Source organism: Pseudonaja textilis, chromosome 3 (assembly GCF_049901715.1).
Source record: "Pseudonaja textilis isolate UNSWEBS1 chromosome 3, rPseTex1.2, whole genome shotgun sequence".
NCBI lineage: Eukaryota > Metazoa > Chordata > Lepidosauria > Squamata > Elapidae > Pseudonaja > Pseudonaja textilis.
The window spans coordinates 97,637,259-97,659,311 of record NC_141992.1 but is presented as its reverse complement, the minus strand read 5'-3'; the positions used below and the strand labels follow the sequence as shown (position 1 = coordinate 97,659,311).

At 36.0% G+C, this 22,053-nt stretch overlaps 1 protein-coding gene across 1 annotated transcript in view; it reads left to right on the top strand.

The window, feature by feature from the left end:
* Nucleotides 1-22,053, top strand: part of XPR1 (xenotropic and polytropic retrovirus receptor 1) — a 91,916-nt gene that overhangs the window by 36,219 nt on the left and 33,644 nt on the right. The window contains exons 3-7 of the mRNA XM_026703295.2: nt 7,079-7,180; nt 9,655-9,878; nt 12,689-12,838; nt 13,853-13,936; nt 15,843-15,924. Of these exons, the coding sequence (XP_026559080.1) occupies nt 7,079-7,180; nt 9,655-9,878; nt 12,689-12,838; nt 13,853-13,936; nt 15,843-15,924 (642 nt within the window). The remainder of the gene's footprint in view (nt 1-7,078; nt 7,181-9,654; nt 9,879-12,688; nt 12,839-13,852; nt 13,937-15,842; nt 15,925-22,053) is intronic.

Sequence of the window (22,053 nt, the reverse complement as noted above, 5' to 3'; positions counted from 1 at the left end):
CTGTGAATTACATTCATTCACAGCTGGCCAGGCTTCAAAAACAGTCTTTCAGGAACAGTCTTTCAGGAGAATGTTGATCAACACCCACCTTATCACACTTGGAATGCGTAACGCAGGGCAAAGCCAAACTTGAGACATAGAGTCAAACAGGATTTTTCAAAGCTGGTTTTCTGAGCAAACAAATTAATTGCTTACTGCAAAAGCTCACCTCCCATTCACTCCTCTTTTATGTCCTATGGGAGGGGCCATCATCTCCGAGGTGTGGCCTTACTCCTGAGTCAACCCTGCTTTCTCAATTGTTTTTGTCTTCTGCTAGCTCTGCGCATGCGCAGGCTGGGAACTGGTTCCATAAGTTCCCCCGCATCACTGCCATCTGAGTCTGAAGGCAGTTTTTGACGGCCAGCCTGCCCTGGCCCCATTTCTGCCCCTGATTCAGCGCCCTCCTCCAGATCTTCCTCAGCCTCCAGACCTGGTCCAGGTTCCTCCCCAACCTCCTCTCTACTGTCCGACTCTGCTGCCAGCTCTGCCAGCCACCAGCGGACCACAACACATATACAACTTCTTCAGATCAGTCAATTATCTGTAACAGAGTGGATGATCTGGCTTGACCTCTACCCAGTGCATGGCATCACCTTCACAGCTTGTATTAACATTTGTAGAATCTCCTCCAATGGTCTTCAAGCTTTTGTCAATGCCTTTCTTCTTCATGAAATACACCAATTTATCTGTAAACACTTGAGCAGGTTTTCCTGTTTTTGAGCCTTTCTCTGGAGTGAATGATAAAGATATGTTCCACCCAACTCATTGCACACAGAATAATGTACTTCTTTGATGGTACTGGGGAATTGCTGGTCTGAATTGTTTTCTGGGGAATTGCTGGTCTGAAAAGTAATAATATTTATGTAGTTATTTACCAAAGCACATCTAAATTATACTAAAGTAACCAAAATATTTTTACAATCCCCAAGGCATGTCACCATTTTTGAGTACCCCTAATGTTTGGAAATTGAACATCGAAAAATTTGACACACCCTACTACTATATACAATACAATTCTCATGTTGTCTCTTAGTCATCTTTTATGTAAAACCCACATTTAGATAAGGTCCTATAGAATCTTCTTTAGTCTATCAACCAATATTGATGTAAATATTTCATAATCACTATTCAACAGAGAAATTGGTCTATAATTTAGTAGAGCTTGAGTCTTGTCCATCCTTTCTAATAAGGCAATATTGGCCTCTTTCCAGGAATTTGGCATTGCAGTTCCTTTAGAATGGATGTTCATCACATTTTAAGTCATTGCAAAAGTTGGTTTTTAAAATGCTTACAATATGAACTTGGTAGTCTATCAGGACATGGTGCATTCCCTAATTTAATGTTTTTATAGATTCTGATATTCAAAAGTTATTATGGGGCTATTCGTTATTTGTTTCTGAGGTTTTGGATTTTTATTCAACTTTGTATAAAAGACAGGAAGTCTCCCTAGAAATGATTGATGAATATTTGAGAAAACAGATTTTACCAAAACTCTGTCATACAGTTTTCTTAATAGCAATTGGGTTAAATGCAAATGGGCTACATCAAATTTCAGTGAGGCGTTTAGCATTATCGACTAAGAGAACAGTTTCAAGTTTTGTCATATACTTGACTCTCATGAAATTTGAAGAATTGACATAAGACATTACTGCATCATGCTTGCTGTTTACTTGTTTTGCATGCTTTTGTAGGGTGTCATTAAATAATTGATTATATAGTAATACAATTACTTGTAAACAGGAATATGCAACTAAAAGCTCTGTTAAAGTACCACTAAGATAACTTGGTTATCTTTTTTCTTGCCTAGCTATTAGGACATGCATAATGTTATTCAACATGCATAATAAGCCACTAAAAGGCTTGATGTGGTAGAATATTACCTTATTATGCAAATTTGAATGAGTCAGTTTAGCAGACAAACTAGAATTAATGGTAGAAAGTAACAGCATACTGTGGGATATTGAGAAGTTGATCTATACGTGACTGTGCTGTGACATGCCTTCTTTATTTCTCTTGATATATTTTAGTATTTTTTAATTTTAGTAGGATTATTATGAATTTTGATAGCAACAGAAATAGATGTAAGATATATACAATAGAAAAGTAAAGATTTAACAAGTAAAGTATAGTAAGCGTATACTTCCCATAGTGTGGTTATGCACAAACCAAATATAATGTGAAACAAAAAAAATTGTTTTATGACTGAGCTAATTCATTTTCTCACAGTTTCCCCAGAGTTTGTTATTTGGAAGGGTGGCACTGGAGCAAGGGTAAAAATATTTGTAACCTTTCCCTTGTGTTGTCAGCACATTCCTGTGAAGGAGTTTGTTTGCCCTATGAATTGTGATCTTATTTGCTTCCCTTTTTGATATAGCACAAGTAAGGGTTAGGGTTCAAGCAAATATGGTGATAAGAAGAGGGCTCAAGACTTTGATAGATGCTCAGTGGCTGGGCCTGAGATGAGTTTTCCTTTGATCCACATTAGACTATATGAATTGGTGAAACTCTTCTACACCAAAGGCTCATATGCTGTCTTCTTGCCGGTTGTAGCATGGGAGCAGAGGCAGTATTCCCAGTTCACAGATAAGTGGAAAGAGAGGTTTCAGATTCAAACTAGATGGAAGCTGGCAGGTGATACCAGTAGACATGTATACAAGACCATTGCCAGGGAAAGAATGGTGTTTCTTAATATATCCCAAAATGTTGTTGTGAATTCCATTGATTTAGTAGTCTATGATCTATTCAAGTATAACCGTCTGAAGTACTACCTCATGACAGATCACATGCCATTCCATTTAGAGTTGGCTTCTGCACCATTGTTATTTCCTGCCCACACATCCCCACCCCAATCAGTATAGTGAGAACCATTTATATGAACTTTGGTTCCAGCCAGAACAAAAATGGTACAAAATGTACTCTGGCAGTGCTCCAAGTGTGGGATTCCTGATTTTCTAAAAAGTCTTGTTTCTTCAGCCAGGCTCCTGGAATGTGGAACTATTTGTGATCAGCGAACATCTGAAACATGGTCTAATAGTAGTTTTTGGATTGAGAAAGACTTGTTTCTTAGCCAACTGGCAGATAACAGTTTATCTCTTATCTCTGACTCATGAATGGATTTTACACACACACACACACACACACACACCTATGTATTTATGTAATTTTACACACACACACACACACACACATCTTGATCTATGTATTTATGTAATTTTATGGCTCCATGGAGCCTTCATTTAAAAATGTTAGAATTCTTTTAGAATTAATTGAGTCATAACATGGTTGTAGCTATAATTCAGGACATGCAGAAACTCCAGATAGTTCTGTTTTTAAAAGTGACTTATTCTTTCTATGTTGCTGTCCAGTTTTGCCTTGCTTTGTCCTTTAACATCTGTTGGATAAGGCCATTTTAATAAAATGCTGGAGAATCTGGCGGGCTCACCCCTCAAAAAATTATCTGCAAGCTCCTGTTTAATTCTGTGTTATAATTTTGCATGATCATTAAAAACAAATGGATAGATTTTGTTGGCCAATTAACCAGGAGTACCCTCCAAAACTCAGGTTAGAACAGATCAGCTTTATCCAGGGTGATATTATCCCAGATGTCTTAAAACAACAGTCTTTCCTCATCTTTTGGAATTGGAAGATCCTTTAGATTTGCCCAGTTGCATTTCAGAGCTTAACTGAGAATCGGAAGCTGCAAGGGAGTTTGCTAGTGTCCATTATTTTTATGCAGGGTTTTTTTTGTTTTTGTTTTGTAAATAGCTGTAATAGTTTGGGAACGATCTGTTAAAAATATAGGGATCTGTCATCCAGATTTTATGAGAGACAGTTACTGTTTGGAATGAATTGTAGCTCAGTGATGGTATAGTTCAGTAGCTTTAGTTGGGAACCATAGATGACAAGTAAAACAAATTAGGAATCTAAATCATAAATGTCTGAAAGGTGCCTTTTCAAAAGGCAACTGGACTTTATAGATATTTGGTATAAATGTTCTGTTTTATTTTGATAGTTTGGAGATTATTCTTGGATACCAGTTTTGTTACTTGTTGGAAGTTACCCTCCTCTTCTAGGGAAACAGCCCCCATCCTTTATCAAGTAGGGCTATTAAAATAGTTGGAGCCAGCTTTCTTTTCACAACAAAGGAAGGAGAAATTTACAGGCATGAGATACAGAGGAAAAAAAACCCTACAAACTAGCTAAGATCCTTTCCCATAGAAATCAAATAGATGGCAAGTTATAAAAACTTGTGAAAAGCAAACCAAAAGGCATGGCAGGAAGGAAACATGATAGCAAACAAGCAACTACAAAGGATCAGGACCATAAAACCAAGATCCCAGGAAGAGATCCCAAAGAGATAGGAATTCAACACACACAAATCAAAGTCTTCAAAGATTCACACCTACAAATCAAAGAAGCTGAAGTGTATAAAAGAGAGGTTTTTCTACTCACTTACTAGATTAATCCTAGGAACGCTGTGAGATTTCTTACCTGCCTTCCTATATTAATAAACTGATTCTGACTTTCAGCGCAGCTGACCAAATCATTTTGCATTTCTCCCAGCCTAGAAATTTGAATCCACAAAAGGAAAGAACTTTGCCTATTCCTTAAAGGGCAAGGTTTCTTTTTTCCTTTCCTCAACTTTTATCAATTATTTGTTACCATCCTGTTCCTCCATCCTTCGCTCTTTGAACAAAAGCTTCCATTTCCATAAATTCTTGAAGGACTAGTTTAGGGTTCTTGCCTACAGGTAGTTTGTTTAATTTTAAAATTACAGAAATTGCCCATATGTCTTCCTGTTTTTAGCTTTCTTTCTGTGAAATCATTTGTGGTGTTGCAAATGCTAATGGATCTTTTAAAAAGAATTATATACTATGCATCTCCCCTTTTTCATTAATGATAATGCAGGAAAAAAATTAAATGTTTAAGGGAAATTTAAAGATGGGTTAAAGTACTTCAGATGATGCAGAATATTACACCAGGAACAATGTTAGAGATTTTATATATGGAAATACTGTTCATTTTCTGTTTATGTTACTCCCCTTGTCTTTTTCTTAGTGTAATTTAAACTATCCATCAGTGTTTCCACAATCAGGGTGCCTATAGAAATTTCTTACGCTTCCCAGCAATCAGTATGGTGGCTAGCAATTCTGACCTTTGAAGTCCATTCTTTCTGGTTTGGGGGAAAGCTGGTGTGGGTATTGACCTTTAGACCCTGAATGTTTTGAGACTAGTTTATCAGAAGGATTGCCTGCATCCATTAGAGTCAGCCTTGGCTTTATAATTAATACATGAAGTCCTGCCCTTTGACCCATTGATAAAGAGAGATTTGCAAGGCTGTTTTATAGTCATAGACTGCCTTCTCCACTCAAAATTAAAGAGCTGTTGCTTTGAAAATTTCAGATATACATTTACCTATTTATTTCACAGTGCTTCTTACTAATTGCTCTGATAATTTTTACTGTTATCTTTTAAAGGTATGTATAATATGACATAAATTGACGGTGTCTATTATGTTTTATGATTAATTGAAATACTCTGCATTTTCTTGAGAAGGAAGCATAATCGTTCCTTGAAATATTGTTTATGCATTCATTAGGCAGCAGCATTATAAACTATTTGTCTGGGAATAGGTTCCTTTAAATTCAGTAGAATGTACTCCTGAGTAGACATCAATCATATTAGGTAAATTGTAAATTGCTCCAGTGGCAGATCCAGTAGCAATAAATCAGAGGTCATGGTTTAGAGATTTGTTTTCAATTACAAGAAAGGAAAATTTGTATCTTGCTAGTTAAGGTGTCCTAGTTAAATTTTAAATACCCTGTTTCTCCAACAATACGGAAGTCCCAGCATGTTTTATAGATATGAAATGAAATTAAGCCCCTCCCCCTAAATTAAGGCCTATATTAAAACATGCAAAATGGGAGGGAATGGTGGGGGGGCTTGCCGTTAAGAAGTACTTTTGTTGCACACCCGGATATGGTGCTGCCTGCATTGACCCCGATACGAAGTGCTCCACCAATGCCGAGGTCAACATCCAAACTGTCACCGCCTGCCCACCTGAAGATGCAAGGGGGAGGGGAAATTAAGTCACCCCTGAAAAGACGGCCTAGCCATTTTTTCAGGGTTCAAAAAAAAATAAGACCTGGCCTTATTATATGAGAAACACGGTAGTATAGTATCCATTTTATCAAAATGTCTAAGGCATTTCAATATATATCAAGTTTGTTTTTCTTCTGTGAATACATTTTACACCTCTATCACAAAAATGATATAAACTTAGCTTGACCACATCTTGTTTCCTGCTGTATGAGATCTTTGCAATAACTTGATCAGATTTGTGTAGTTTTTAAGTTTTCCTCAAAAAATACATTGTATAAACACATCCTAAGTAGTTTAACATAGCCTTGAAATCTCTCTCTCTCTCTCTGTGTATACATACAGATATACATACATCTGTGTGTGTGTGTGTGTGTGTGTTATATTATGCATTGATATGGAAATAACCCTGTAAAAAATGTTTAAACGATGAAGGCTTTGTAAGTTTAAACAAGAAGATATGCTTATTGAGTCTGCCATAGTTTGGAATTGTATAGTTATGATAATAGAAAAAACCTTGAATAATTTGTAGGATAAAAAGAAAAGGAATACAGTGTTCATCCATTAGTGTGGTTATCTCAGTTATAAATTGTAATTTGTTTCTCTATTGACAGATATTCTGGTCTTTATTATTAAAACAAATAAAGGAGAAAATTCTCCTTCAGTAATTTATTTCCAGGTCCTGGATTTATAATGGGTACTGTTAAATGATTGTAATTTAAAAAAACTAAAAGAAATACCCATTAAAATTTCAAGGGATTTTTTTCTTCTTCAAGGAGTCTAATGATTTTATTTTCTTGACGATGTTGCTGACTCCAAGAAATGGCTTACCTTCAGATAAAAGATTATATAGATATTAATTGAGAAAACTAAGATTAATATCAGAATGGATTTAAAGAATCTTTTTACAAATTTTGTTATTTTATCTTTATTTCCTCAGTCACAGATGAAGATACTGTAAAGAGATATTTTGCCAAGTTTGAAGAAAAGTTTTTCCAAACTTGTGAGAAAGAGCTTGCCAAAATCAACACATTTTATTCAGGTAAGGCATCTTTTGTTCCATCAGATTCCTAAGGGGCAATTGCCATATCAAGGCTATACCATGTTCTTCAGTAGTTCTTATCTTACCCTATTTAGAAAGCTCCTTTTACTCTGCCAGGAATAAGACAAGAATATATAGCTTTGGTCAGTAGAAGAAACTAAGCTCCTAATCCTAACTTATTTAACCAAAGCAGATTTTAAATTAGCCAGAATTTTCCTAAAGTGGAATATTATAATGTTTTTAGTATAAAACTGAATTTCTGATTAGCTGTCAGCACTGTAAAAAGAGGATGAGGAATGGATGTGAACCTCAAGGATTATGTTTCTTATCCTAAATTGTTTTTGTTATATCTTAAAAGATGCTATACTGAGTACTACTGGATGCCCATTATGTGAAATAATTATAATGTGCCTAAAGTTATTTTTATGGCAAACACAATATTGAATTACAATCCTTTTTATCAGTTCTGTCTGTCAGAATGATCTGTCTGTTTCTCTCTCTCTCTCTCTCTCTCTATCCTTCTTTTATTATTTTTATAAATTATTCAAGGTGGAGAGCATATCTTCTTCCTCCTCCTATTTTCCTCACAGCAACAATCCTGTGAGTTGGGCTGAGAGACAGTGACTGACTCAAAGTCATAAAGTTTCCCTTAAGTTACAGTCGTGATTAAGTTACAGTCATTCAGGATGATGAGATGGTGTAAATATAAACAATGAAATCAAAGGAAATGGAAAAATATAGTGATATTATTCTTACATATAATAAATAATATATTCTTACATATAATAAACCTTGTTTAACCCAATGGTCAAAAGACAGCATTGAAACTCTCAATAAACTATAGCTCTGAGGCCTCAGATATTAGCACTTTTGACTAAATGGGGAAATAATTTTTCAGCAGTGCTGTTTCTGATGTTTTTTATGATCTATTTGTTAATGAAGAATTGCAGTAGACCATTGTTGGTGCATTAATAAACAATGGCATATAACCAGAGGTGGTATTCAGCAGGTTCTGACCAGAACCGGTAGCAGAAAAATTGAATAGTTAGGAAAACTGGCAAATACCACCTCTGACTGGAGATTTCACAGTATCCTTCCCTTGCCACACCCACCAAGCCACGCCCACAGAACCGGTAGTAAAAAAAATTGAATCCCTCCACTTCATATAACAGTTTAAAAAGTGTATGCATTCCTGAGTTTGCACATAACGTTATTAAGTCATGACACAGTTTTGTTAAAAAAGAAATATAGACCAAAAGTTAGTATCTTGTAACTACAGTATGTACCTCTGGGTTTTCTCTTTGCAAATAGCTGTAATAGTTTGGGAATTACCTGTTAAGGACATAGGAATCTATCATCCAGCTTTTATAAAAAACAATTTTCATTGTCTGGAATGAATTGTAGGTCAGATTTATTTGTAGTCTACTGAAACTCTGGAAGCGCAGAAAAGAGCAACAAAGATGATTGGGGGCTGGAGGCTAAAACATATGAAGAATGCTTCCTGGAACTGGGTATGTTTAGTCTAGTGAAAAGAAGAACTAGGGGTGACATGATAGCAGTATTCCAATATTTGTGGGGCTGCCACAAAGAAGAGGGAGTCAAACTATTCCCCAAAGCAAGAGAAGGAAGGCAAAACAAGAAACAATGGATGGAAACCAGTCAAGAAGAGAAGAAACCTAGAACTAAAGAGAAATTTCCTAACAGTGAAAACAATTAACCAATGGAATGGCTTGCCTTCAGAAGTTGGGGTGCTCTGTCACAGGAGGCTTTTAAGAAGAGACTGGACAGCCACTTGTCTGCAATGGTATAGGATGTTCTGCTTAAGCAGGCCGTTGGACTAGAAGTCTCTTATCTAGAAGTCTAGAAGTTCTGTTATCCTGTTAATTTTGTTAATTTATTTCATAGGGCTTAGTTGTAGATCATAAAAAGTTAACTTTTATTGATGGGGAAAAAAATCTTAAGTGCATATAGCAGTCAGTTGGCAGGGTTTTGATATAAAGAAATGCTTATATATGGATTGCAGTGTTATATTTCACTATCAGGAAAATAAATTTCTTCTGTGAACTAGGCTTTGGATGATAAGGGGTGAAAGTGATTTTTTATTTTCTCAACCCTTTTCAAAGAGAAACGTCAAATAATCAGGAGTTATTGAAGTATCAGACAGACACATTTTAATTATATCATCATTTAAAGTTGTATGTTTACAAAAATTTTAACTGGACACACTTGCATTATTCATTATGCATTAATTATCCCCATCCCCATTGTAGTCAGATGAACCACACTGCCCCCCCCCACAAACATCCTCTTGTAGGGAAAAAAAAACCCCTCAAATGACAACTGGATTTTCTTTATTTCAGCATCCATCTGTGCTATAAAATACTGTCTGTTGACTTGCTCCTTTGGGGGAAGAGCAACATGATCTGTGTTATTTAATATAATATATAAACATATTCTGTATTTTAATTCCATAGAAAAACTGGCAGAGGCGCAGCGCAGATTTGCTACACTACAGAATGAATTGCAATCAACTTTGGATGCACAAAAGGAAACCAGTGGTGTTACTACCCTGCGGCAACGTAAAAAGCCAGTCTTCCATCTGTCTCATGAGGAACGTGTTCATCATAGGAACATCAAAGACCTGAAACTGGCCTTCAGTGAGTTCTACCTCAGCCTCATCTTACTGCAGAATTATCAGGTATTGATCATATCATTAAAGAATGTTTCCGGTGATTCAGATGGGATTAATCTTGATTAAAGTGAGGTTTGCTGGAATTTTTGCAACCAGATTGCCTTTTATCCAGTTCATCATATAGCTATTGATTAAGATTCAATTAGTGTAGATACTTATATGACTTGTATGGTTATGAATGAGATACAGTTTTATATGAAGTGCTTGGGTCCACAATTAATTTCCAAGATACCATTTCACCCTTTATATCAGTTCAGAAACATTTTCACTTTTCTGTTTAAATTTACCTATGACAAGCAAAATCTTCTTGCTTCCCACAAACATTTGAAAATGTTCGTGGGAAGGTATTAGGCTAAATTTGCAGTTGATAACTGGAGTAATATGAAACTTGTTAAGAGTAGATGCATCTTATTGGCCACAGGTTGCCACATTCTGGTGTAGATACAGAAACATCTGCATTGACACAAAAATATTGAGCTGGGTTATAATGCATATGAAAATTATCATCTTGCAGAAAATGGAATACCTCTTCCTATCCATGGTACATATGGTCCCTAGTGCATGCTAAACATTTCTTTGAACTAAAAAGATTGGCTTGCTCTCAATAGATCATCATTTATATAACTAGTTAATTTGTCCTTTATTCTCTAGCACTACAGATAGTCCTTGACTTACAACAGTTCATTCAGTGACCATTTGAAGTTACAATGGCACTGAAAAAAGTGGCTTATGACCATTTTTCACACTTACGACCATTGCAGCATCCCTTGATCATATGATCAAAATTCAGACGCTTGACAACTGGTTCATATTTATGATATTTTCAGTGCCCCACACTGTCCTGGGGTCATGTGATCACCTTTTATGACCTTCTGACAAGGAAAGTCAATGGGGAAGCCAGATTCACTTAACAACCATAATACTAATTTAACAACTGCAGCAATTCACTTAACAACTGTGTCAAGATAGGTTGTAAAAAGAGGCAAAATTTACTTAACAAATGTTTCATTTAGCAACAGAAATTTGGGGCTCAGTTGTGGTCGTAAATTGAGGACTGCCTATAGTTAGTTGCCACATCTTTATTTGACAAAAGGGTGGAGGAGAAATCATCAGTGTCCAAATAAATATTCTGGGGAGACAGAGGGTTGAGGAGCTCTGTGATCTTTTATTTCTGGTAATATTCCATACCACATGGAATGTTTGGGAAGCAGTTGCCTTTTTCATTTCACTTCTCACTGACTTCCTATAGTTTAATATCCTTTATTATTAACTCTTTATTGCTCAAAATATGCAGCTGGAATAGAAAGATTCTGGCAAGAATTTAACAGTGTGATGTGGTATTAGAGTTGTCAAACACTTCGTGTCACTGAGATTTGTCAGAAGTTGTAATTATTCCCAGAGCAATCAAAGTTATTCAACCCAGAAATAAGAACTTAAGCCTGAAATTGTGACTTCTTTTTTTTTTCATTTAGCTTGTGAACAAGGTATAGCTCTCAAGGGAGATTGCTGGGTTTCTTCAAGAGAAAATAATTAAAATTTCTTATTAAAGATAATATATATCATTAATATATTAGTTTCCTCTTCCCATCTTCAGATTGTTTCCTTGCTTTTCTATCCTACTGAGCTCCATTATGAAATCACTCCAGGCATGATTTAATTGAAAATAATTTCAGTAGAGCTGCTGTAACTCTTCCCATGGGCACTATATTTCGGTTCTGTTCTTTGTTTTGTTTCAGATTTGAAAATGAAACCTAGCCTAAATGAGATCATTTTCCAAATAATATTATCTTTTGGATGTTTAGTTTATAAGGAAATTTTTCCCTCTTATTTTATATGATTTTCCCCTTTTTCTTTTTTAAAAGAACTAGGTTGATTTTGAATATATATTTTACTTTACTATGTAATTTTGTTTCTGTAACAGGTTAGGTTTCTTTTTCAACTTATACATTAGCCTATAATAATGATATAGTGATATAGTTTTACTGTTATTATATATAATGCCTCAAACTATTGAGTTTTTCTTAAATTCAATTGCACTGTTTTTTAAAATTAAATAAATATCAATACACATACATATACTCAGTGTTATCTTTAAAATAAGTTACACCTTTAAAATAAATCACACTTTTTTGTGTACCTCATTATTAAATGTAATATAATGCACCATAGGCTTAAAATAGCAAGTGTTTTACTTAAGTCCCATGTACAAGGTACAATGTGTTAAAAACAAGTGAAGATTTCCATATCCTTAATTTTTAATTCTTTATTTGCTTTTTTTGATAACCCAACAACTTCTTTAAATATTCTATTATTTTCAGTAAACAGTTTATATACCAGGTGTTCAAAAATGTGTTCAGCAGTCAGTGAATTGGGAATGTTGACTTGTTTCTAATCCTCCAGTTTTGTCTGTATGAAGTATGGAGTTGCTATTAGTGATTACAATCAATTTTATGCATTATTATGTATAAAACTAAAGGACAACAATGTGGATTACAAGCAGACTTCAGCTCTGGCATTTTAATTTAAACATGCAATTTACAAAAGGTTACTCCTGTAGCAGCAATATTTTATGAGGGAATATATGATTTTTCAAAGCTGGCTTTGTTAATTCTTTTGTTAATTTTAAAGAAAAAAAAGATTAGCTTTATTTATGAATAAAAAAATGTAAAATATGTTTCTTTTAAAGACAGAAAGGATTTTATAGTTTCTTCCTTCAAGTGGTTTATTTCCCTTCCCAATTCCCTGATATCAAATGAAAGGGTAATATGTGCAGAAACTAAGCAAATAACACGGTTGTGTTTTATCTTTATCTTTAGAATCTAAATTTCACAGGGTTCCGTAAGATTTTGAAGAAACATGATAAGATCCTGGAGACACCACGAGGTGCTGATTGGAGAGTGGCTCATGTTGAAGTGGCTCCTTTCTATACTTGCAAGAAAATTAACCAGCTCATCTCTGAAACAGAGGTATAGTTACTATGTAAGGCAGGGATGTCAAACTCAAGGCCTATGGGCCAGATCCAGCCTGGGGGGGGGGGGGGTTGCTTAGATTTGGTCCACAGGGCCTGCCTGGAAATATCAAAGGACCAGCCTGCGGAGCCTCTGCTGGCCAAAATGGGCCACAGGGGGGCTGCAGGCAGCTCCCCAGCCCATTTTTGGCTTCCATGGCCTCTCCCAGCTGAAAATGGGTCACACGGAGCGTCCGCGTGGCCCCAATGTGGCTTGTTTTTGGCCTCCATGGCCAAAAGATAAGCTAGGGCATTGGAGCGCAGGGTAATGGGGGAGGTTGTCAGTTACTGAGACTGGGCTAGGATGGCTGCAACTTTCCTGGGACAAGAGACCCTTTGTGCTATGCTGGTGGAACTGGGCTTTGTGCTTCTTGCAGCCCCAGGGTCGGAGGACCCCACAAAACCCTTTTGCATGATTGGACTGAAGCTGGGTTTCATGCTGCACTGTGGCCTGGCCTTCTTCCAACCCCAGAGCTGCAGAACAGTAAGAAACCCATTTGAACCACACAGTTGGACTGGGCTGTAGCTGGGCTTCTTGCAAGCCCAGAGCTGTGGTGCATGCGAAAAAGCCTCTGAGCTCCAGTATATTCTTTCCCCAGCATTCCTACATATGCATGCATGTAATCTGTACCGTCTATCCCTGGCCTCCTGAGCTTGCAACACATTGCAGAAATCACTCTCCAACATGTGTGTGGCCTATGCCAGACCTTTTAATGTCTCCCCTACCCTTGTGACAACCCCCATACTCTTTATTTGGGAACACTGCTTCCTGCCCTGTGTATGTGGAGCTAGGCAGCCCATGTCATGTGACATTGCACTTTACCTTAGTGAAGGAAATTCCAATCCCAGCTATGATTGTATGTCAAAGACTGCCTGTATATTTTAAAACAAGCAGTTGAACTTTTAGTATCTATTTCATTTTTTTTTTAAAAAAAACTTATTAGTTATAACTTTTTATCTATTTTTTTTTTAGACAGTGGTAACCAATGAATTGGAAGATGGAGACCGACAGAAAGCCATGAAACGATTACGTGTCCCACCACTAGGAGCAGCACAGGTGATGGAAATCGAAGAACTTCATTATATTTCCTTGGATAAATGGACATCATTTAAGAGTTGGCATCAAGTTCACGTCTTGAGTTATCTTTTGCTTTTTTCTTTGGGATTTTCACTTCAAAAATCTTGGAAGTAGACAGTGCGTTAATATGTAATGGCAGAATTGAAAGGATGCTAGAATAAAAAAGTTCATGTGTACTTCCAATTAATTATTTTGTTGATTTCCTCTGCTGTTTATTCCTATGAAAAGTCATAGGCAAAGAGCTCTGTAAAACAGCAACAGTAAGAGAAAAACAGAAGGTTTGATGTAGCTGTCATTCTTAGAGATTTTAGTCATTCATTTGAAGCAAAATATTCTTTTAGTCCAGGGATCTTTTTTTTTTTTTTTGACTGCTGAGGCCAATTGACTGTCATTCCCTTTCCAACACTGCTTCCTTTTTCCAGTCAGCATTGTCTTAATCACCTAATTGCTGCTTTGATTTTGATTAGACCCTGGCCCTAGCAGCTTTACAGCTGCAAGACAGCTTCTCCATTCCAGAAAGCCTTTTCAGTAGTAGCATTGACACAATCATGTCATGAGAGCTAAATAGTTTCTTGACATTATATCGTTGTCATACTTTATCATCACCAATACTTGGCATCAAATGCTGTGTACAGCAGTGTCTGAACTAAAAAAATAATAATACCTGCCTCAAGCCAATCAGAACTGAGCAATTACTTAATGCTTATTCCATTCAACACAGATTCGGTGGATAAGCTCGCCACAGAAGAAATGACTGTTGATTACAGTTTCCCCACTTGGTCTCGTGCACATATGTCAAACTCGAGGCATCACATTACCATCATGTGATGTAGCGCAACATTTCCCCCCTTCGCGAAGCTGGGGTGAGTGTGGCCTGCGCATGGCGCATCTGGTCCACGGGCCGCCAGTTTGACACCCCTGGTCTAGTAGATTAAGGAACCAGGCTAAAAACCCGGAGGCTGTGAGTTCTAGTCCCATCTTAGAAATGAAACCTGACTGGGTGACTTTGGGCCTGTCACTCTTTCTCAGCCCAAGTCACTTCATAGTGTTATTGTACCCTAAAGTAGGAGGTGGATGGAGTATTAGATATGTTTGCCACCATAAGTTATTTATTTAAAAAGGTAAAGGCAGGATATAAATAACTAGGAATGAGCAGTAATTATATTCTTATTATTAGTAAAATTGGGGTGTAACTAATACTGTGCTAAGGCCCACATAACCTGGCAATGTCTTGAACTATTTAATTCCCTCCCTGGTGTTTTAAAAAAACCCTTTTGACCACTTTTAATGTATTGTTGCTTATGTCCATGTATAATAGTTGTGCACTATTTTACAATTTATAACAGTTGTGCAGTAAAAGCAAAATTATAACTCAATCTTCTCAAAATTTATTTGTAATTCTAGAGCAAGTAAACAGTTTGCTCTAAAAGTATAAAAAGGTAAAAAGTATTTGTAAGGCTTCAGTACGTCTCCATAAATTGGACTTATTTTCATCCATAAAAATGTTGCCATTTGTTTCGATAATTGCATTTTTTTCTCACTGGGACAAGCATCAGCTCAGATACAAACCTTAGAGAAAATTACAGTGGAAGGAAAGCATTAACCTCTTACATCTTATTCCTCAATATTGCTTTGCCAGCAGGATAGTCATCCTTTTGAGTAAAAGTAAGATTCAGGAGATTTAGTCACATGTCTTCACCATACATAGTTTAGGTCTAAGATTAACTTTCATTAATAAGCACAGCAGGTATATAAATGAATTCAGTTGGCAGAAAGGAATCATTGGTTTGCCTGCAACCTGATATATCAGTAAGTTCGATAATATCAGCACAGTCTTTTAAGATCTTAGATATTTAAAATAAAAACTGTTCTGTTCTCCCTACAGCCTGCACCAGCATGGACTACTTTCAGGGTCGGGTTGTTCTGTGGAATATTTATTGTGCTGAATATCACCCTCATACTTTCAGGTTAGTTTTCAATAAGTAAACTTTACTTGGTTTCAGGATAGTGTGTGTGTGTATGTGTGTGTGTGTGTGTGTGTGTGTGTATGTATGTATAGTTTTAACGGTACCATAGGATGAGTTTTAAGTCACTTCAAATAAAATCTAAATAAAGGTATTAAACTCACAATGATATTTTGAATTACCCTTTTTTCGGTCAGAATTATTGATCCTGTAGAAACAATGAAACTGAGTCCTATTATAACATTCAGCAGCTTTTAAAACCTCAAATGTAAACTAGTCTTAAGCCAGGAAATCTCAAAACTTGCAATATTGTAACTTTTTACAGTGAATGTCACAACCCTCCATGACTAAAGTAAATGCTATCGTTGGGATTAGGGTTGCATTTAGAAAATAAATATAGAATGTAGTTGTAACAATTAATAATTAAATAATATGTCAATTTAAACCACCTTATAAATTTATAAATGTATAACAACTTTAAAATCATAGTTTTTCATATGAATTGATTTTTGCAGAATTCCTGAAATATCTGTTTATTTTATTTTGAAGATAGCTGTTTTTATTTACTAGAGTTGGGGGTGGGGGGACAGAAAAAGTTATCCTTGCTTTAAAATCAGCTTTTCTTCAATGTTCTTAAATGCTACAGCAAAGAGCATGCAAAACACTGCAGACTGAAGGTTGCTTTTGGTGCTGTTTCTCCTATGGCAGCCACAATAAAATAAATCAGCACTCATTCTCCCTTCCCATTACCTCTCTTCATCATGTCAGATGGTTAGAGCTTTGCATAGAAGTCTAGCACCCTCCAGGCATGATTACTTCTCCTTTGAAAAGAAAACATAATGTGCTTTTAAAAATGCCCTCTGGAAGTGTCATTATTTTTACATTAAACTGGCAAGCCTCCTAAGAAAGCAGTCACAGAGGTAAAGGAGGCAGAAACAAACAGGGGAAGAGATAGGATATAGGCAGGGCCACTCCAAGCAGGTGTGTAACTTGTGCATTGCCAAAGACATGACAGGTGGGTGACAGATAGATGTTGTAGAAGTTATATTAATGAAAAGAGGAGGCGGGAAGCGGATTAATTCAACTTGTACTTCCTGAGTAGAAATAGGCTGGAAACCACAACTTTGCGGGGGTGGGGGGGAAGAGATGACAAAAGAGTAACCCATGTTCCTCTGCCCCTTCCTAGGTTTTCCACATGCTTTGCAATATCTTCTTTGACATCATTAAGAGGCAGCAAAAAAGATGGAATGGTGGATAGGGCCTCCTGCACAGGCTATATAGCCCAGGCAATAGAGGAGTCAGGGCTGCTGAGAGGGGGCAGAACACTTTTTGCCCAGGTTAGCAGCAGTCCTGTGTAAAGGATGCAGATAAAGGAATCAATACAGAAATCGTGTATTTCTCTGCCATAAGGAGAGAAGAAGGAACAGGCAAGGAAAAAGGAAAAAAGAAAGAGTATATGAGTATTTTTTTTCCTGTAGAGTAAGAAATTCCTGCCACTATCAATCACTTATGCAAAGTATTAAATTGAATTGTATAAAAAAAGAATTTTTTTCTCTCAAAAATACGAGGGGTAAAGTTTTCTGATGCCATTGAATTGTGGAATAGTTTTTAATGCAGTATATAAAATTTTTAGCATTATAGAATAATTAAAAAACTAATATTCAAAAAAGTAAAGGAATTGGATGTTCAGTATAGTTTTCCTAAAGTAATAATTCAGTTTTTCGAATACCAGATCTTCAATTTCCTCTCTGCAAATGGGCTTTTAAAATGTTTTTTAATTTATCTTTTCAAACTTGCATCATTTGCTTATTTCAATTCTGGATGTCGTTAGAACCATCTGTGTGTTTGTATTCAATTGCTAATTTGAAAGTGGAAAAACACAAGTCTTTTGATGGCTGAAAGCATATTGTAGTATAAATGAGGGTTGCAATGTTGTAGCACAATCTCATTCGTAAACAGCTTTGTAAAATTTGGTTGTAAATAGTGCATTGGGAGTGGGCTTTGGGTCAATCCAGTGTAATGGTACAGTAAACTCTCAATTCAATGGAATAAAGGTGGAGAGTAATATTGATTAGGATCAAATAATGTTAAAATATGATTGATATTTTGGCCATATATAAAATGCATGTAAAATATGTTATATATAGACAATATGTGTAAAGTTAGTGAACGTTATCCACACAGATTTGCCAAACACTAAGCTAAAGCTGGGGGTAAAGTCTGTTGCCAAATTTTGTTTGTTCTATTTAAAATCTATAGGGCTAAGATCCACAAAATCAAGGCTACAGTCATAGACTTATTATAAAAACAACACAAAACAAAAAAACTAGTATTGAAATAAATGGACATAATTTATGTAAGATTCCACAATTATCCGTTTTTCATATGTCTCCAAATCCAGGAGACATCGATATATAATTTTTTTACAAAACTTAGTTATGAAGCAATGGAATAAAACGTTCCTTCAGTAATGTGAATCTCCCTGAATCAGATCTTCAGCAATATCTTAGACGCTAACATTGTTAACCGAAGGAGAATATTTGCATTCAGATGTTTGAATTCATACTGTGAAAGCATTTACTTTAGCAACTTTGCAAATCAAAGTAGATAACAGGACAGCCTACAGTTCTTAAGATATTTCTCTGTTATTTTATTGTTTTGATGTACTATATAAAATTTCACAGATGGAAATAGTAGCATTTCTGTGGACAAACTAGTATTTTCAAAAAAAGTGCCTAGCAATAACAGAGGGTGATAGAAAGCAGTGAGGAGGGAAGCACTTAGACCAATCTGACTGGGCTCACTTTTAAATAGTTCATCCCGATAATGAAAAGAATTTGTAAGGATCCATTGAAGAAGTGTAAGCTAAGTTGAGTTACCTTTAACAGAGTTTCAGTGAAAAGTGAGCAAACTCATCTTTAACAGAGAACAAAAATAGGCAGGCAAAGGAAAAATGTAAATGTTTCTCTGAATTGAGAGGAGGGGAAGACTGTCCTGTCTTTCTCCAGCAGACTGAATTTGGCAAACAGCCAGGAATCTTATCATCTAATTGGAAACTGTTGTTAGGACTTATTTGTAAGACTTCCTGGAATATAAACCTTAGTAACAAACGAATAGGAGACGGAAGGTAGTTAGAAATGGAAAAGACTTTCCCTCCTAAAATACTATTGATTTTACCCTGCTTATAAAATTATAAAGTAATGAATTCATCAGAAAAGACTCCAGTCCTTGAGATTTTTCACCTAAAAGATACCCCATAATAAATCTATTTATATGACACTTTCTGACATACTGTAGATAGCTTATAAAAAAAACAATAAAAACTTAAAACAAAGCTAAAACAATATATTAAAATTTAGTATCCACATATAGCATTAGGAAAGTATAAAATCATCACTCGTTCATGAACGGTGTTAAAACTGGACCAGCATGTCCCAACCTTTCTGGGCTGGCAGGGCATGGGCAAGAGGGGGGAAGAGAAGATGGTTTTGTGTGAGGGGAAGGAACGAGTGTGCACACACCTTTATTTGTGTGAGTGACAAATGCATGTGCCCACCCCTCGCACAAATATGGCTGCGCATGCAGTTGCGTGGGTGCCAGCCTACTGCTCACACATCCTGATTGCGAATAGACCACCACCTGGTACTTGTCCTAGACAGCTACTCCCAATTATAGGGCACCCACTTCTCTACAAACGACCATCTTTCTTGATGCTAACCAGGTGGGAACTCTCCTGTCCTTGGGAGCTGACATTACTTGCCTCTACACCCCTTAATTTCTCATGGAAGGATTCACAACATGCTTTCCTTGATCAACCTACAGTATATTGAACAGGCAGATTTGGCTTTAAACAGAAGGTCCCAGAAGTAGCAAGGGCCAACCAATAAAGGTTATTATAGGTAATAACCAGATCTTGAATTGAACTTGAAGACCAATGGAGATATCCCTCAATGTACTATATGTGTTATCCAGCTATAACTGATCTTGTTGATTAGCAAGTGATCAACTGCATTTTTCAGCAAATACTTTTTTAGGGCAGTCCCATTAGTTTGAAACTACCCAAAAGATAGAAAAGAGTATATATGTCAATTTCATAATCCAGAACAGGGCAAAGCTACTGTATCAGCCAATGCTTAGCAAAGGCTGTTCTGGTTCTTGTTTCTGCCTCCTGATTTTTATCTACAAATTGCCTATAAATCCAGAATGGGCTGGATGGTTTAAAATCATTAATGTTTACTATGACCCCAAATACTGTATGTTTTAAGTACTGTTTTGGTATCTGGGGCATAGAGGGGCCAAGGCAATGATAAAAGAGAAGTGGATAGATCTGTTGGGTGGGTGGGAGGAGTTATTATAGGTTATTTGTTCTGGTTTAAAATCTGCTGAACCCATCTGAAACATGTTCTCTACAATAGATTTTCATTCTTTAACTTGTCAAAGTAGTTGCTAGTTTCCTGCATCTGATATTTAGCAAAAACTTTTCAAGGGTTATGCATGCCTTGAAAATGTTTCTGGAGAAGTATTTCGAATCATTGGTAAACCCATGACTTCTCTGTTATTCAGGGGTTGATAAGATGCTACTCCTTTAAGGGATCTACTCATTAAAATTAATATCTTAAAAAAATCACAACTTTTTTCCCAAGCTAATGCAGAAACCTGGAAATGGGATGTTTTAATGAATAATAGATTGCCTAAAATCTTGAAGCATTTCTTCTGAATCATTTTTGAAACATGCATATTCTTTTCCTTTATTCACGTCTTGTTTTGTTATTGACTGGATAATACATTCCACTTCTCTCTCTTCATTTTAGAAAGATGTCATTTTACAAAACAATACTTCTGGGTCTTTATAGCTTTTTTGGTTCTGCTTATTAAGTATGCTGGCTCCTCTGGGACTGATTCCCCACCCCCACCCACCCACCCCATTACAGTGATGCACATTCTAACAGTTTCAAATGAATACAAATCATTTGGCTTTATTTGACTGCCTCATTATTAATCTCATAGGAATTTTGTTCCCATTTTGAAATCAAATGTGACTATGTTATGTATCTTTGGAAATTTCCCCTTTGTTTCCCATTTCTTTTGTGTGTGGTCATTTGTTTCCATTCATTTTAAGAATATTTGTACTTGGCATTAGATTTTGATGTCACCATGTAGGATTTGGGACAGAATTGCTTTCCTTTTTATTTTTGATCATCTGTTCTAAATCATAATCACATAAGATATATAAGAATTTAGTCTGTGCCACAACTTGGCACTCATTTAAAAATATTTGAAATTACCTATTTTATACTTTGCCTTTTTTAGCCTCTTGATTTATTTTTCTATCATAAGATTACCTTCCATATTTTGGTAGAATTGAAAGAAGATAGTGTATTTCTACTGCCAAATTCTACTTATGTCTGCCACTGTATTTGAAAAGCTGGAAGAGAGTGATTAGAAGAGAATTTGAAGTGTTCTCAGCTCTTTTGTTTTTTCTAATTTATAATCATCACCATACGTTCAATGCCCTTGCTGCATATTCTAAATATTCCTTACCTTTCCAAGGCTGGAATTATGTTTATTTACCTTTCATGGAGTCTTAATTTAGTTGGCAATGTAGATCTAAAAATATATAGAAGATCAGTTATTTTTTACTACTGTTAACTTTTTCTGACTGAAGTACCAGTAGTAATAAATGGTTCAAGGGATAGCTTATGCCAGTCATGAGAAATCTACAATGCCATTAATTAATTCAGCTGTTTAGCAATCTTCTCACTTATACCTGCTTTTTAAAAACTGAGAAGCGTATAAAGACTGTTTTTCAGGGGCTCGTAGAGAAATAAAAGCTTATAAAGAGAAATAACAGAAGACTTTCTTCTACTTCCTCTTGGAAACCAAATAAGGAAATACGGGAAGTTGTCTTGCATGATTTAGTTCTGAACAAAATCTCTGCGGTTCTTACCATTTAGATAGCAATGATGTGAGTGCTTGTTCAGAAGTAAGTTTTGGATAAGCTCTATTACAAAGAGGAGATAGAAAAAGGAAAATAAAATAGTTTAAATGAATCTAGAACGGGGTGTCAAACTTGCAGCATCCCATTGTTACGTGACGTATCATGACTTTTTCCCTCCTTGCTAAAATGCGGGT